Source organism: Carcharodon carcharias, chromosome 17 (assembly GCF_017639515.1).
Source record: "Carcharodon carcharias isolate sCarCar2 chromosome 17, sCarCar2.pri, whole genome shotgun sequence".
NCBI lineage: Eukaryota > Metazoa > Chordata > Chondrichthyes > Lamniformes > Lamnidae > Carcharodon > Carcharodon carcharias.
The window spans coordinates 64,469,603-64,487,520 of NC_054483.1; the positions used below are offsets into that span (position 1 = coordinate 64,469,603).

At 39.6% G+C, this 17,918-nt stretch overlaps 2 protein-coding genes across 4 annotated transcripts in view; one reads left to right on the plus strand and one right to left on the minus strand.

Annotated features, from left to right (window-relative positions):
* The window catches only part of fra10ac1 (FRA10A associated CGG repeat 1), an 89,266-nt gene that overhangs the window by 53,415 nt on the left and 17,933 nt on the right, over positions 1-17,918 (plus strand). The window lies entirely within an intron of this gene.
* The window catches only part of pde6c (phosphodiesterase 6C, cGMP-specific, cone, alpha prime), a 33,081-nt gene that overhangs the window by 11,019 nt on the left and 4,144 nt on the right, over positions 1-17,918 (minus strand). For both annotated transcript variants that reach the window (XM_041210450.1, XM_041210451.1), the window contains exons 2-14: positions 14,802-14,954; positions 14,619-14,708; positions 13,161-13,301; positions 12,955-13,029; positions 12,787-12,851; positions 12,627-12,693; positions 4,608-4,655; positions 3,304-3,453; positions 1,483-1,626; positions 1,333-1,398; positions 1,074-1,220; positions 351-458; positions 126-235 (exon numbers count right to left, since the gene is read on the minus strand). In XM_041210450.1, the coding sequence (XP_041066384.1) occupies positions 126-235; positions 351-458; positions 1,074-1,220; positions 1,333-1,398; positions 1,483-1,626; positions 3,304-3,453; positions 4,608-4,655; positions 12,627-12,693; positions 12,787-12,851; positions 12,955-13,029; positions 13,161-13,301; positions 14,619-14,708; positions 14,802-14,954 (1,364 nt within the window). The remainder of the gene's footprint in view (positions 1-125; positions 236-350; positions 459-1,073; positions 1,221-1,332; positions 1,399-1,482; positions 1,627-3,303; positions 3,454-4,607; positions 4,656-12,626; positions 12,694-12,786; positions 12,852-12,954; positions 13,030-13,160; positions 13,302-14,618; positions 14,709-14,801; positions 14,955-17,918) is intronic.

Here is a 17,918-nt window from a genome sequence, read left to right on the forward strand (position 1 = left end):
AGGCCCACCATTCACATTCTCATGGGAAATTGGGGATATACAATAATACTGGTCTTATCAGTGACTCTCACATCACAAGCATGAATTTTTAAAAGCCATTAGAAATTAACATCAGTTCCACTTACTTCAACTGGTACAAATTATTGGTGCCTCGGTGATCAATATCATGGCAAAATGCTGCCGTAATCATAGCGAAAGCTTCTAGATCTGAGTAGTACTTCTTGATTTTACCTGTCTGCAGAGTGGATTTGAAAGTTTTTAGAACATAATGAACACTAAATTAAAGTAATATCCTTAATGGTTGTGGTTGAAATTGCCAACCCTGATCCATCTGCAGCATGCTTTCTTACCATGAGAAGTGTAAACATAGTTTGTCCCACATTGAATCCATGTCGCCAGTTATGGTAGGTGATATCACGGTAACCTTTTCTGACAGTGTACATCCATCGAGTCAATACCTGATGCAAAACATAAAGCATTTCTAATGAAGATGTTAAGTGATATGAAAAGACAGTGTCTGAGAAATTCAGGCACGCCCATCTTTGGCCATGCAGGGAGAGAAACAGATTAATCCCTCTGCCTGAATGATGAGGCCCAAGGCAACCCCAATATTAGTCTTCAGCTTCATTTACATTAAGCTGGTGAGCTGCGGAGAGCAACAGGCTATAATTGCTGTTCTCTAGTTTCCATTAAGGAATCTGCAGAAAAGCAGAATCAAAGGATAAGTAGCAATCGATCATCCCTTTCTCAATAACATCTAAATGTACAAATAAGAAAACACCAAATCCACTTTTATGATGATCTTCTAATTCAGATTCTTAGAGTTTTGTCTATTTGAGCCAACTCCTGGTGTTAAATCTGTAGCCTGTAACAAACTCACTGACCCAGCTTTATCTGGATTTAAGAGTCTGCCAATGGACTGCAAGATAACCCAGAATACGGACCTCTGACCCCAGAGACTGGGGCCTCAGAATCCAAATTAAAAGATGAAAGTCAAAAGCAGATTAGATCTGGCCTTCCAAAGTAACTAGTCACATGAAGAGGTACAATAAAACTGGACTGAAAAGACTCACATCTGCTGGTATTTTGAATTTTACAACCGCATTTATTTCAAAGAAGCACCGAATTCCACTCTTGATTAGGTCAAATTCTGAAACATCCAAGTCACTGAAGTGGAATTCATAGAGCTCAACATTACTTGGTTCAGGTAGTTCTTCTTCCTGCAGGTAAAATTCAAGCTACGATGAGGTATTTGAAGAAGGTTCATGTCCTGCTGTTCCTTTATGCTACTGGACAGCTGGTTTTGTACAAGAGATTACAAATCCAACTTACCAAGATCCTAATCATATCCTTCTGTTCACAATCTGCAACATCCTTGTCCAACTTCTCTTTTGTTTTCTGTGAAAAAAAAATGTCGCAAAGATTTCAATCTCCCTTGTTCCTTCATACTAATTAATGCAAAGAGGCCATTGCTGCACTCACCAAAATGGTCTGAAGTTCTCTGTCGGTGCACTTTGAATGATACATTAGCATTTCCGAAGCAATATCTTTCCTGCTTTCCAGTTTATTCATTTTATCATAAGTATCTGTGTTAAGGAGTGACCATCCCAGGAATTGTGTTAGGGTCTGAAGCAAGCGAAAAACTACATTTAGTAAAACTGATTTACAGTTCAAGCATTCTCAAAAGACAACGCCTAGAATTTCCTGTGGAGAGGCAATCAGCAAGTTTACATAAACTTCACACGCATTTTTCCATCAGCAATTTACAGCAAAATGTTAAAGTTTGAAGCCATCTAAACATTTATTCACATTAGGCACAAAGCGTGTTTAAGAAATATTAATTAATGACAGTGTTTTAGTTTTTAAGTCTGCTACAATCTGATGCCATAAAAATATTCAAAATGCAGGTTTCACTGGGAAGAAAAAGAAACATAATTTTTGGGAAAAAAAATCACCATTAGGTTTCAGAAATATGATTGTGGATCCTGCTACATTTAAAAAGTTGGGTTTAAATTTCCATGCACTCTGACCCATGTTACTTTCAGAAAATTCCCATTTTTCACCTCTTATCTGGGGAACAGGACAATAATAATGAATAGTACAGGGTTTTGATGAAGTTTATGAAGAACTGGTGGAAAAGATTAAGGAAATTTGGATGTTATGAGAGAACACGCATAACTTCACTTAGAGTCTTCAGAGCTGGAAATTGTATGAGCACAAATTTACAGGAAATTTCAAGCCAATATGTTTGATTGTGCTTATTGATCTTTATATATCAAAATTTGTGTTGATACATTATGAGCATTTCTTGATTCCCCTTACTTTAATATCAGGATTCGTCTTAGTTCTTCAGAGGTGGTCCTTATCATTTAATATCTGACAATGTATAAATTACGCAATTAGTTTTGTCCATACTAGACCAGTCAGGAGCCTGCATGGTGGACTTTTTAGCAGACACCAAAGTTATGTATAAAGTTGTTCACAATTGTAAGCAAATCATTCCCTTGTATTCAATCTTGGATTTCAATGAACAATGAGTTGAAATAAAAATTGTACATCTCCTTTTTGGTTCAATAATGCTACACACTGTTCCCAGTATCTCCACTGTAATTTCACAAAACATCTGAAAAGAGTTTTATTTAAGTACATAGCTTCCGAAAGGTACGATAGCCTGGGATACAGTGAAATTGATCACTGCCTCTTTCTTGTCGCCCCAGGATTTCCAAAGCTTTTTGGGAGGGGCAGTCACAATGCTCCTGCAAGTTTGGGGCCCGGGCAAAGAGTGCTGAAAGAATGTGGAGGTTTGTTCTGTGCCCAAGCCCCCACTGACCAAAGGACTGTGGGAGTCCAGAGAGGCAAACTGAAGATTCCAAGATCAGACAATGATTTTTAAAGTTTCACACTCTCTGCCTTGTGCACATGCCAGCAGCCACCCCACTAGATTCCCCCCCACCCCACCAACAATTCTGTCTGATTGGGACCTTCTGTCTGCTGATCTTCATCAGAAGAATTCATTCTCAGTGGGCTGTCATGTAGCTGCAGGTTCATGTTTCAATTACCTTCTAATTCCATTGACACTAAATCTGTCAATGGGTGGGCATGCCCCCCACCACGACCACCCCAGGATCATATTGCTGGATCAGGATTAGAAAAGACAACATTTGTGGACCTCATCATGAGCAGACCTAGACCCTTGCCAACTAGGGGGAGGTGTCAAGAAAATGTGCCCTCTGAACTCTGAAGCGACAAAAAATGTCATCATGATTTTATAAGCTACGTTAAAACATATTCAGTGGTACCTACTTCAGTGATCTGTTCATCATACTCGTCAAATGGTTTTCCATCCTTTCTGTTGTAAAATGTAGCTATGCCCACTACCTCTTCTTTCTTATTTACAATTGGCAATGACAAGACATTTTTTATAACCCAGCCTGTTTCATCCACTGGTTCTTTCTATCAAAGAAAACCATGAGAGATTCAGCAAGTGATTGTACAGTAATGAGTTCCAAATGATGAAACGTGAGAAATAAAAACACGTAAGCCTAAATAATAAGCCCAATCTTTACCATCAGAACTTTAATAAATCATGACACAAATGATCAAGTGCACTATTATTTTCATCTGTTATGCTCAACTGGCAGTCAGTAAAAGTTAGTAACTTGTGTGACAGAAAATAAATTTAATGTACACTTATTTCAAATTGGAAAAATGCTATTATAGAATAAGAAAAGCTGCAAATGTTGAAACGTTTGCTACAATTACAATTTCATTATTTCTGTAATGCCAATGACGAGTTCAGTAGTGGAAGAGAATCATACCAAATGTACTCAATACATGGATACATCTGTTTAATCTATCTGTTTAATTTGAATATATTTTGCCCTTTCTAGCTTAATGCAATATAGACCTGTTTCTAATTTTAAACCATACATTACTTCATAATTGGGATGTTTTACAGTCCTTCATGACACATCAAAAATAATTAAAACATGAAGTGTGGGAGGGACAGAACCATTTTGCCCAATCCGCTCAATACATTTTGTATGGATCTGCACAAAATGGAATCTGACCTCCTCAGAAAGTTAAGATCCAGAGATAAAATCTCTCTCTGATCCGCAAGATATAATCAAGCAAAAATGCTGCCTAGCATTACAGGCTGTGATATTCAACCATGAGTGATCCTATTGATTACATGACATTCCCAAGTTCCTAAGAGGATTGGATCCATAATTGATCTTGTCATAAAACAAATCATCCAACTCCATGTTAAATGAGTAATTGACACAGCATTAACCATTAATGATAGGAAACTATTGTGTGTGGAAAGACATGTATTTAATTTCTAATCAAATTGAGACTTTTATGTTTTGATCATCAAGCTTACCATTCATTTGCATTTGTCTACATTACAAATCCCTTTGCATCTCAAAGTAATTCACTGTATGTGAAACACTTGGACCCATTACTTTGAGACATAACAAGGTGTTATATCAACAAAAATGTTTTCTGATTATTTGGTTCAATTTCTTGAAATAAAACTGCATGAATTTTAATGACATACAACCATCTGACATAAGAACATAAAACAAACATATTCCTCCACTCACTTGGAAAGTAAAGTACTCATCAGCTGGGGCATTCATCATGTTGCAGATCTGCCAGAGTTCAGATTAATGACAATTAGATAAGGGTTCATACAATGCTGTGTAAAGATGACTATTGCATTTTTATTGCAAAATTAGTACCTTGAATTAGCATTTTGTAAAAGCACGATAATTTTGATAAATTTACAAATCTTTGTTCGGAATCCCTGTGAAAAAAAGAATTGTAGCATAGAACAGGAAGGTTGTGAATGTGAAAACCCTTCCCTCCTGCCTCAAACATTAAAGGAGAGCAGGATAAATCAGGAAATTACAGACTGTTGATCTCACTTCATTTGCTTAAACTATAGAGTCATTAATACAATAATGAAATTAGCAAGTATTTAGAAAAGCAAGACGAGTCAGTTCAAGTTTCTAAAAGGTGCTTGGCTAAATGTATAAAATCAACAGAAGAAATAGCAGAAAAGATAAAGAAAGGAAATACAGTAATGTGGTTTATTTGGATTTTTAACATGAGCCACCACCTGAAAGGCTTCTGACAAAAATAATAGCAACAAATTAAGAAAGCAGTAGCTACATGCGTAGAGAGACAATTGGAGGAAAGTAAACAAAGGGTAGAGGTAAAAGGAAGATTTGTTAGACTAGAAATATGTAGCAGGGGCTGGTATAATGCAGTGACAAAATCTGGATGTAGGAATTGAGGGAATATCTGTGCTATAACAATCTCTTTACTTCTCATATGAATGAAGGTAAAGAATTGAATGCTGTCTGGTTTGGGCCCCCAATTACAGCATCAAGTACTCTTATGCCATGTACAGCAATGGCAGGAAGCTGAGTGAGCTCCCTCTACTCTGTGCAGCAATAAGCCTCAGAAAAGCTGCATCTAATTGTTGTTTTTGTGGGTCCCCCCCCGCCCCCCACCCCCACTGGCTATACATATAGGATCTTTGAGAAAAATTGGGACTTAGTTTTGAATTATGAGCAGTTTTAGGCGGTGAGCCCATGCACATGAGGAAATGTACGAAGGCCACAGAAACTCAATAGCTTTGCTAGTAGCCTTTAGAGGAAGGACATTTACATTCTGTATATTTGTATTAGACAGGGCTGCTTTCAGGCTGAGTAATGGAAAGGAAATCTTCTGACTCACTCTAATTCACATGGTCCTTTATAGTTTTAATCTAGCAATAAGAGGAAATAAGGTGGACACTTTTTCTAATTGATTGAGCACTGCTGTGGTTAGTTGTTTGTAAACCACTTTCAAGTAAGCCTTTTTTTTAACAAGGAGATATCACAGAATTAGTTTGTTTAATAATTTTGACTTGTGTTTTGCTGTAATGATATCTATTCATGACTTATACTAGCTACATTTCAATCTGAGTAGATTCATCTTGTTTAATTGAAGGGGGGCTGCTGTATGTCTCAGTATAAACATAGTTGTTTTTGCGATAGGGTGATACATTGTAGATCCTGGGTACTCTTCCATAAAGTGGTGCACGTAGATCAATGTCTGTAACTTCCCAGAAGTTGAGAACTCATTCTCGGCCATGGCATCCCTGTCAAAGTCAGGGATATTTCTTTGTCGAGAAATAGAGAAAATCAGACAATTAATCTCCTGTACTACTTTATGTATGTAACACTTGAAACTAGGAAGAGGAAGTTATAAACAAAATTAAAAGAAATAGTTTAGCTTGGGAAACCACAAAAAACAAATGGAAGAAAAAACCTTGCAAAGAAAGTAACATATGATATTTTTCATATGGTGTGACAACACCATGAATGGAACGGTTATTCCCCAAGCCCCTCACTTTACAGTTGGTGTTTGCTGGAAGTGTCACACTCAAAAGCTGCAAAATGTTGATTTAGCACCATATTTTAATATTTTGCTTTTTGTTTATGCATATCAGGAATCATGGAATGGCAAAATACCAGTTGACCCAACCGTCCATTCATTTCAAAGATCTAGTGGCAGGGCCATTTGGGGATGGGGTGGTGGGGGCAGGGGTGGCGGGTGATGATCTCCCCTCAATCCTTTTGAGGTTGGCCAACTTGGAATTGGAAAACACTGTTGTCACTGGATGGATTCAATTTACAGATCACTGGACAGGCCTCAGGTGACGTATTCTGTACAATTCTAAGCACCACACTTTAGGAGGAATGTCAAAGTCTTGGAGAGGGTACAGAGGAAGTTTACTAGGATGGTACCAGGGATGAAAGACTTCAGTTATTTGGGAGATATTGGAGAACTGGGATTCTGCTCCCTAGAACAGAGTAGTTTAAGGAGAGGTTTCGCTAGAGCAAGTAAACCAAAGCTATTTCTCCTGGCAAGTGGGGTGATAGCAGAGGTCATAGTTTTAAAATAACTGGCAAAGATACTGGAGGGGAAATAAGGAGAACTTATTTCACACAGACGGTTGTTATCATCTGGAACACACTACCTGAAAGGGTGGTGGAATAAGATCCCACAGGAACTTTCAAAGAGCAATTGGTCATGTATTCAAAGAGAACTAATTTGTCGGATAAAGTTGGGGTGTGGGATAAATTGGACAAAGAGCAGGAAAAGACATGATGGCCAACTGACCCCCTTCCATATTGTAAGATTTTAAGATTCTAATTGGGAAGGATAACCTTTAGTTAAAAGGGAAGGAATATTGGAGGTTTGGAAAGGGGAAAAGGAGTAATACTGGAGGACAGAAGGATGCAGGAGGTTGTAAAGGGTTTGTGTTGCCGAAAATGCAAGTGATGGCAAGAGAAATGCAGAAAGAGGTATGTCTTGGCTGCAGAGAGTAGAATTGGCACCAGTCGAGCAAGAGTGTGGACGGGTGATAGAGATAGTGGGAGAATAAGGTTTTGGGGAGATCAGCCCACCCATGGGCCAGAGGTAGCGGGAGAGGGATATTAAAAGCAGCCAGTCATCAAATGTGGACAGAAATGAAATGATCTCCCAGGATGCAGGACTTCACTGTGAAGGACCAGGAATTAGCATGGAATGCACAGCACATAAGGGCAGTCAGTCAGGGGCTGCAAGGAGAAGAAGGAAGAAGCTGAAACTGCAGAAGGCACTGAGGCAAAATAGAAGGATTCACATTATTGGCATCAGTAACCCAAGGCAAGAGAAGGGAGAACAGACAGATTGGAGAAGGAAGAGTCTACATAATGGAGATCACAGATAGAACTGTGCCTTTAGGTGGTGACCTCCATGGTATCAGTTAATGTGAATGGGCTGAGGGGGCAAGATAAATTGCAGCAAATAGTTCAACACTTTAAGAAGGCTGACTTGCAGGAAACATTCCGGGAATTGGACCTCACAACCTCTTGACACTGAAATAATACTACATGGGAGCACAGAGTTAGAATCACGTGAAAACAAGGGGTAGCAATAATAGAATGGCATAATGAAAAGACCAGAGGGTATTAAACTTATACATTTAGGTCAATATGTAGAGGGTCCAACAAGTGACAGCGCAGTGCTGGACCAAATTCTGGGGAATGAAGCCGGACAGGTGGCTGAGATGATGGTGGGCGAGCATTTCAGTGATAGCGACCACAACATGGTACAGTTTAAGCTTGTTATGGACAAAGAAATAGACAAGTTGCCAAAAAATGTTTTGGATTGAAGGAGAGTGGATTTTGGTAAAATAAGGCAGGATCTGGCCAAGGTAGATTGGGAACAGCTACTTGTAAGGAAATCTACAGAGGAGCAGTGGGGAGTGTTCAGAAAGGAAATGGGGAGGGTACACTCATCATGTTCCCTCTAGAGTGATAGGAAGGAGTAACAAGCTCAGAGAACCATGGATAACCAGAGATATTCAGGATACGATGAGAAGGAAAAGAGAGGCTTTTAGCAGGTTCAAGGGAAGCAAATCAGCAGAGGCATTACTGGAATACAGAAAGTTCAGGGTGAAGCTTAAGAAAGCAATTAGGAGAGCAAAGAAGGCATATGAGAAAGCTCTGGCTGGTGAAAGTAGGGAAAATCCCAAGATATTCTATAAGTATATCAATGGGAAGAGGATAACCAAGGAAAGAGTAGGGCCCATTAGGGACCAAGGGGGCAATCTATGGGTGGAGCCAGAGGACATCGCTAGAGTATTGAATGAATACTTCACATCCGTCTTCACCCAAGCAAATGAGGATGAAGGTATCGAACTCGGGGAGAGAGACTGCAAGGTTCTTGAGCAAATTGATATAGGGAGTGCTAAGGTATTGGAGGTGTTGGCAGGCTTGAAAGTGGACAAATCTCCAGGTCTGGATGATTTGTGTCCCAGACTGCTGAGGGAGGCAAGGGAAGAGATCGCAGGGGCTCTGACCCAAATTTTTAATTCCTCTCTGGCCACAGGGGAGGTGCCAGAGGACTGGAGAACAGCTAATGTGGTTCCGCTATTTAAGAAGGGTTGTAGAGATAAGCCAGGGAACTACAGGCCAGTGAGTCTCACATCAGTCGTAGGGAAACTATTGGAGAAAGTTCTGAAGGAGAGAATCTATCTCCATTTGGAGAGGCAAGGTTTGATCAGGGATAGTCAGCATAGCTTTGTCAGAGTGAGGTTATGCCTAAAAAATTTGATTGAATTTTTTGAGGAGGTGACTAGGTGTATAGATGAGGGTAGTGCAGTTGATGTAGTTTGTATGGATTTCAGCAAAGCCTCTGACAAAATCCCATATGGGAGACTTATATAGAAGGCAAATACACATGGGATACAGGGTAACTTGATGAGGTGGATTCAAAATTGGGTTAGTTGTAGGAGACAGAGGGTGATGACAGAAGGGTGCTTTAGTGACTGGAAGCCAGTGGCCAGTGGCGTACCACAGGGATCTATGCTGTGTCCCCTATTATTCGTCATTTACATAAATGGTATGGATGACTATGTGGACGTAGGATTAGTAAGTTTGCAGATAATACAAAGATTGGCCGGGTGGTTGACAGTGAGGTTGAGTGTCTTGGACTACAGGAAGATATAGACGGGATGGTCAGATGGGCAGATAAGTGGCAGATGGAATTTAACCCTGAAAAGTGTGAGGTGATACACTTTAGAAGGAGTAATCTGACAAGGAAGTATTCAATGAATGGCATGACACTAGAAAGTTCTGAGGAACAAAGGGACCTTGGCGTGTGTGTTCATAGATCTCTGAAGGCAGAGGGGCATGTTAATGGGGTGGTGAAAAAGGCATATGGGGCACTTGCCTTTATCAATTGAGGCATAGATCGCAAAAGTAGGGAGATCATATTGGAGTTGTAGAGAACCTTGGTGAAGCCACAGCTGGAGTACTATGTGCATTTCTGGTCGTCACATTATAGGAAGGATGTGATTGCACTGGAGGGGGTGCAGAGGAGATTGGGGTGCCTGGGATGAAACATTTAAGTTACGAAGAGAGGTTGGATAGACTTGGGTTGTTTTCATTGGAGCAGAGAAAACTGAGGGGTGACCTGATCGAGATGTACAATACTATGAGGGGCATGGACAGTGTGGATATGAGCAGCTGTTCCCCTTAGTTGAAGGGTCAATCACGAGGGGACATAAGTTCAAGGTGAGGGGCAGGAGGTTTAGGGGGGGATGTGAGGAAAAACATTTTTACCCAGAGGGTGGTGACGGTCTGGAATGCGCTGCCTGGGAGGGTGGTGGAGGCAGGTTGCCTCACATCCATTCAAAAGTATCTGGATGAGCACTTGGCACATCATAACCTTCAAGGCTATGGGTCAAGTGCTGGTAAATGGAATTAGGCAGGTAGGTCAGGTGTTTCTCACGTCTCAGTACAAACTCGATGGGCCAAAGGGCCTCTTCTGCACTGTGTGATTCTGTGACTTCAGCTTGGTATATATTTCCCCAGGGAGGTCTCCTGTTATCACTTTTATATTTTGCACACAACCAGTGAAAGATATGAACAGACTCACAAGAGACTTTCTGCAGCCACTCAGCTATGTGCGGTGATCTCTTAAAGCTGAGGTATTTAAGTTCTTTGCATTTTTTTTCAGACCTGGGTTTCTTTGCTATTCTTGGGGTTCTTTTTGCCAAATGATTGTAATTGCAACAAGCAGTTAGCAAAAGTTATCCAATAATAGGAAAAGAAAAGCCAAATAAATTGTTCCATGTTTTTTAAAATCCTTTTGACTAGTTGAATTCTCACTAGTGTAAGGAAAATAGCACCGGAAATGAGGTTTGTAACATAAAGACAAGAGAATTATTAAACTGACCTTTTTCATAGCATTTTCTCTGTTTAAAATGGGTCTAGCTGGGCTTTCACTGGAGCCATTAAAAGCAAAGACTCAAGTTCATAGTTCAAAGGCACTAAATGTTTTTGTTTAATTTTGTGACTACAGGCTAATGAATGCAAAGATCGGCATAGGTTCCTAATCTTGATTAGTATCCAGTGATCCTTGCTATGGACATGAGTAAGCAGGATCCAATTCTTTTGTGGTGTGGTGTAGTAAAATAGGTTGTGGGCATTCATTGGGCGGATACACACATGAAAACAGCTACTTGGATAAGACACCAGGGGATGGCTAGTGCCCTTAGCAACTGTAACTCAGCAACCCACAGGAACAGAGGAGAGAGGAGAAAATTGACAGGAATAACATTTTGAAACCTTTGATTTAGAAAAAAAGAGTGCATATTCCAGTACCCATGACGGGATTGGCTGGAAATAAAGGGTAACTTTAACCTACCCAAAACGAGTTTCACACACCACCTGATTTTGTTCTCCATTAACTTCAATCAAAAGTAAAATTGCTGAGGGTGAAAACCAGCTTTGAGCCCAATCCATTCAGTCTGGGCAGGTGGGGCTAAAATTGTCCCCATTAGTCTTTGCTGTGGAATGGTCCAGGATGTAGGGCAAATCCTCACAAAAGTGAAATGTAAAGGATGATTGAGAAAACCTCTTTCAAACTTAAGGGAAACTTTACTTACTGACTCAAAGATAGAATATGACCTCTTTATAAGCAATTGGAGCAGTCAATCAAACTGTGAACTTACAGACCACCCCAATGTGATAATGATAGGTTGTGGAAGCAGTCAAGCAGCCCTTATCCTATAATGACAACTTTCAGGCTTTGTCAATAGACAACTAGTGAAATTGCAAGCAGAGTCACGGCAGGCCGCTTTTTTTTTTCCTCAAAAATTTAAAGGGTGTGGGGATTTAAATGGCTTGACAATTCCACGGAGTGTATCCACTTATGCACATTCATGTCCACTCTTAAGGCACCTTACCTCTCCCAAAGAGGCACCTTAACTTTATTCATTCATGGGATGTGGGCTTTGCTGGTTGGGCCAGCATTTATTGCCTGTCTCTAGTTGCCCTTAAGAAGGTGCTGGTGAGCTGCCTTCTTGAATCGCTGCAGTCCATGTAGGTACACCTACCATGCTCTTAGGAAGGGAGCTGCAGGATTTTTACCCAGCAATAGTGAAGGAATGGCGATATATTTCCAAGTCAGAATGGCGAGTGCCTTGGAGGGGAACTTCCAGGTGGTGGTGATCCCATCTATCTGCTGCCCTTGTCCTTCTAGATGGTAGTGGTTGTGGGTTTGGAAGGTGCTGTCTAAGGAGCCTTGGCGAATTCTCCCAAAGGGGTACCTGGACCTTTCCAAGAGTACCCTATCTCTCCAAATAACTCTGGTAGCTTTAGACTTTTTCCTCTGAATCCCATAAGTTGTGCTTTAGATTTTCCAATAACAAAAATTGTATCTGTTTGAAGGCAACTGCCCACCACGGACCCCATAGATGTCCAGACTAAAACCTGCACCAGCCCACACCCTTGCACACCCCGGTAAAAATGGTGGATGTCAGATTTGGGAATGGGACTTCTGGAATCGGGGCTCTGGCACCATTTTCACGAAAATTCAGTCCTTAGCTCTCGTCCAGTTTTATCACACTACAGTTCTCGTAACAGAATAATGCAAACCTCTTTTATACAATGAGCTGAATATTTATTGTGAATGCCAATGGCTGTTGTAGTCAACATTAACCCATGGATAGGACATAGAAAAGGAAAACAAATAATACCAACCAAATTAATTATTGCCTTTATAAATTGACTTACAAAGCCATTTTCAGCAACGTAGGTTGGCAGCCCACTCACAAGGGACCAATGATCCATAGGAGGTGACCTTCAAGAACAAAATGAATTAAAGTTATGACTTGTTAATGACCTGCTGAATAAAATATGCTTCACCAGATCATAAACATCTGGTAGTACTTACGGGATGACTTTGATTTCCTCTTTCCCGACCAACAAATAGTCAATGATCTTATAAAAGTTGATTTCCTGCACAGTTTGAGAAAGAGTTGTTTGTTAGTGGTGCAAAAACAAAACAATGTGTTTCAGGGATTGTGCGTGATCTGATGATGAAATATGTTTATAAACTTACTCTGCCATCTGGGGTCTTTGGGCCTTTGTAAGGGGGGACTTCACCCATCAGGATTGGCCATTCATCAAAGAACTCCTAAGGTAGCATTTCATTAGATTTTATTTATTTAATCAAACAAAGTGTAATCATCTATTTTAACTGTGGTTCACATTTTTAAATAACAAATTAAAAGAAAGATATGACATTGTGACTGGCAGTTTATCTACCTTCTGCTTGGTCATATCCAGAAGAGCAACTGAATATCTTTCGACATTTAAATAGATTCGGACTGTGTACATGGCTTTGTGAAACTGGCGTTCAATGTCTGTAAGTTCTTCAAATACCTTGTTGGCAGACCACAACAGAATCTGTCGATGGGAAGCAAGGAGAAATTTACAGAACCTAGGGGAAAAAGGCATTTTGTCACACTCAATTTGATAATTGCATCTTTTAATTCTTTCATGGGTTGTGTGCATCGCTGGTAAGGCCAGCATTTGTTGCCCACCCCTAACTGGCCTTGAGAAGGTGGTGGTGAGATGCTGAGGGTAAGTACACCCACTGTGCTGCAGGGATGGGATCATACAGTAACTACAGATTGAAGTATCAGTATATAGACCTAGACACCTCTTTACAGTGAGGGCATTGAGGTTGTCTGTTGGGAGTAATGCATAATCATATGGATACTGAAGGAAGCAAGATGTGGAAACATGGGAACAGGAGTAGGCCATTCAGACCCTTGACACTATTCTATCATTCAACTGGATGATGTCTCATCTGCACCTCAACTCAATTTACTGCCTTTGATCCATATCCTCTGAACCTTACCCAAGAATAGATGACATGGTGCCAACATAAGATCTAACCGCATCCACCCACTTTGGCAGATTTGATAATCTGATGCCCAAACTGGGAAGTCTGCAGTCAGGTGAAGTACTAGGGATGACTATAACACTCCAACGCTTGTCTATTAGCAAAAGGTGGAATTTATGCAGCTGATCTGGGATATGAGACACTTAATTTATAATTCTAAATTGGCTCTCTTGCATCCTGCTCCCTGTACAGTAATAAAGGTAAGGCTCACACTACATAGCACCAGACAACTCAAGTTTCTACATGTGGAGCAGAGGGAGAAAATTTCTTGGTGAGGAGTTTTACTTTTGACCGAAAAATGATAAAATAGAGCAGTTTCTACAACACATAGCCCAGTGAACAATTGGTCATGCTTGCTCCTCCTGGCCCCACAAAAATAAAAGATAAAAAGATTCGGAGCTTTTTTGCAGAGCAGCCACCAACAGTGCTTTTAAGGATCACTCACCTCTGCTCACCTCAGAACCAATGAGCAAAGAGGTCACTGAACATTGAAACACTGAGCATGCTTATTAGTGTGTTTAATGATTTGATAGAGGACATTTTTGTTAATTTGTATTGAAAGTCAAGCGAGGATCCCTCAGATAATTCTTGAGCAATATGAATGGAGAATAGTTGATCCCTGAGAATGATTACATGATGATTATATTATATTATTTACAGTTTACATTACCAACTGCAAGAGTGAAGTTTCAGGTGTTACTACTCTGACCTGGACCACCATCTCCATTGGTGAAGAACATCAAAATGTAATGTGTGGGTATTTGAGAAAGAATTAAGTTTTCAAAGAACTTATTTGAATCTAACACAAATATTACCTGGGACCGTCGTAATTCCACATTGTAGAGGTAACTTATATGAGAGTATCTCAGTGCTAAAGATGCAAAATTAAGATATTCTGTAAAAACCTAGAAATATAAAATGAATGAATAGGTTACCGCTCAATAGATTTGATTTTCTTTAAACTTGCACAAAAATCTAAGGTAGTCATTTCTAGTTACCTCTTGGTCTTCTGTTGTGAAATGTGGTTCTCCAATTTTGTTGATCACTATCAAGACTGCTAAAACCTCCTTCCCCTGCACCACTGGGGCAGCTAGCATGTTCAAAGTTGTATAGCCAGTCTGTTTATCAACAAATTCAGAAAAATGGGCATCCTAGGACAGAACCACAGAGTCACATTTCTATTTGTCTCCAACACACGTTATGGGTCATATTTGCAATAGTGGTGTCCTCGTAATTAGGTGTCTAAGTAAATGTTCATGTACTTCATTTAATTATGTTGGGAAAACCAGGAAGTTGTCTCTGTTCGTGATGTTTGATAACACAGCCTTTATTTTTCTAATTTTAGGGCAAAAATTGGGTGTGTGCTAAATCTCACAGGAATCTGGTATTTTTAACTAAAATACATTAATTGTTGAACTGCACTCTATGAAATCTCTATTAAAAGCTTGCCAGTTAAAAATGGGAAAAGTCAGTCTATTAAAACCTGGAACAGACCTGCTTTGCTGATGGAATGGGTGAGACGTTAATCAAGGGAAGCCGGCAATGCTGCACCCACTTACATCCTGGGTGAGATGAAGTGAAACTTCTTTAAAACAGTTGCTGTTGATTGAAAAACCACCTGGATCATCTCAAACAGAAATTAAACCTCAGATTTTCTTTGACTCTCTTTACATGCATCAATGAGAATTTTCTCATACTTCCGGAGAAGTTACAGTGCACAATAGTAGAAAATCCAAGGAAATTCAAGGCCACAGTAACAGATTTCAGATTTATTGGCCAATTATTAGTGTGACAGCTTTTCCACAGCTTAAATTACAGAAGGGCTTCTATTATTTGCTAAAGCACAATGCTCAACTTGTACATAACAGGCATTGCAGATAACTGAACGTTTTCCATAGTAATTTTAACTTTCACCAATAGTCTAAAGTGGACAATATTCAATGGGCCATGCATTATACACCAAGCTCAAGTCTGCATTCCAATGAAGTCAATTGAAAACACAATCAGGGCAGGGTATATAACTATCCAATGCTGTTTGTTTTATATCTTTTCCAAGAATTAAAATAACCAATTTTCTTCTCAGATATATGACAAATAATAGGTAATCCACTGCATTAGTAAACACCAGAATCAAAGACTAAACGCTTTAGGTACCAGTGTGTTCCCATCTGAGAAGTTGCTTCGTACGTTCTGACCATGTGACAAACAGAAATTGCAAGGGCAAGGCAAGTCCTGAGAAATGCATAATTTTGTGATCCTTCTCGATCTTCCCCTCAATCAATCTTATGAGTCTAGAAAGGTTATCCAGAGTCTTGATATAGCAGCAAGTGTTTGACTTGGATAGTTATATATCCTGCCCTAACTGTGTTTTCAATTGACTTCAGTGGAAAGCAAACTTGAGCTCGGTGTATAATGCATGGCCCATTAAATATCATCTGCTTTAGACTATTGGTGAAAGTTGAAATTACTATGGGAAATGCTCAGTTATCTGCAAATGTCTGTTATGTTCAAGGTGGAACGGCTCTTCCTGATGGAACATTAAAAAGACCTGTTACGCAGTTATGCATATAACTGATACTCTAATTATATCATGTTTGATTATTTATCTAGTCTTGTACATTTACATTAAACATGAACGTACACTAAACATGAATATATAATTATGTACATATACCCCTGAACATATGCTATTCACTATACGTACACTATGCATGCAGCTACATAACCTATTTGAATGTTTGCTACCTTGTGCACATATATTGCCAATGCAAACATGCTATCCACAAAAATATACTACCCATATAGATAGCTGTCCATGCATATACCTAAACACACACATACACTACTTTTATAAAGTATAAGAGTTCCAATGGTTGCCTGAGCACTTTTTAAGTCGAGCTTGATACAGGTTTGGAGCCAAAAACTTTGCACTTGTAGAAAATAAATACACCCAAAATGCACAAAAGTAAAAAAAATGCATACATAAGTATAACTCCATTAGACAAATCTATTCCAATACAACTGAAAAGTGTTCTTAATGATATTTTGGTTTTAGCAATATGGACAAACATCGACTGAACCGCAATACAAAAGGCCCTGGCTGCTGTGCATTTTTTCAACAATAGTGAGGGCTCAAATCTGAATTGTTGATTTAATGAAGAAAGTACTGCAGCCTCGCATTAATAATTCTTATCCTTATGTTGAAATCCCTCTATGGCCCTGACCTCCAGCGCTACAACTCACCGAGATTTCTGTGTTGTTCCAATTCTGGCCTCCTGTGCACCCCCAATTTTCAGGGAACCACCACTAACGTCTATGCCTTCAGCTGCCATGGCATCAAGCTCTGGAATTTCCTTTGTAACTTCTCTACCTCTCCCTCCTCCTTTAAGATGCTCCTTAAAATCTACTTCTTTGACCAAGCTTTTGCTTATCTGACCTATTATCTCTTTAGGTGACTCAGTGTCAAATTGTGTTTGATAATGCCCCTCTGAAGTGTCTTTTATTCTATTACATGAACAACATTATATAAATACAAGTTGCTAATGTATTTCAAACTACAGGGTATATCAAAGAAAACAGAGAGAAGTATCACGTTGCAAAAATGTTACAATATATTATATGTGAACGCCATCAGTGTCTGGAGGTGCTTTGTGCAGATAAAGCCCATCTATTCTAAAACACTGTTGGCTATCAATGGTGGACTTAAAATGGCATTTGAAAAAATATTACTAGTGATTCAGAATAGAGCTCTCATCTTTCTCCAAAAAGTCACAATTATCAGAATCCTCTGTATTGTGATAAAACCTTTCAGTTCTATTGGATAATGGTTTTCTAATGGAATACTACTTTTGGATGCCTTTCTATTACCACTATCATGTCAATGCAAAGCACCTTCCACAATGTGTAGTTCCATTAGAATGTCAACTGGGTTTAAAAAGAGCCTGCTCAGTCAGTCCAATGGAGCCCCTGTGGGTTGCAAACTTCCAGCACTCTATTTAAAGTTGTGAGAGAGCAGACACATCCACACTTGTACTGTCACAACTTTAAAAGTTCCAGCTAGTGGGCAACATTCTGCACATGCAACATTCAACACACTCGAGTTAAAATTACTTTAT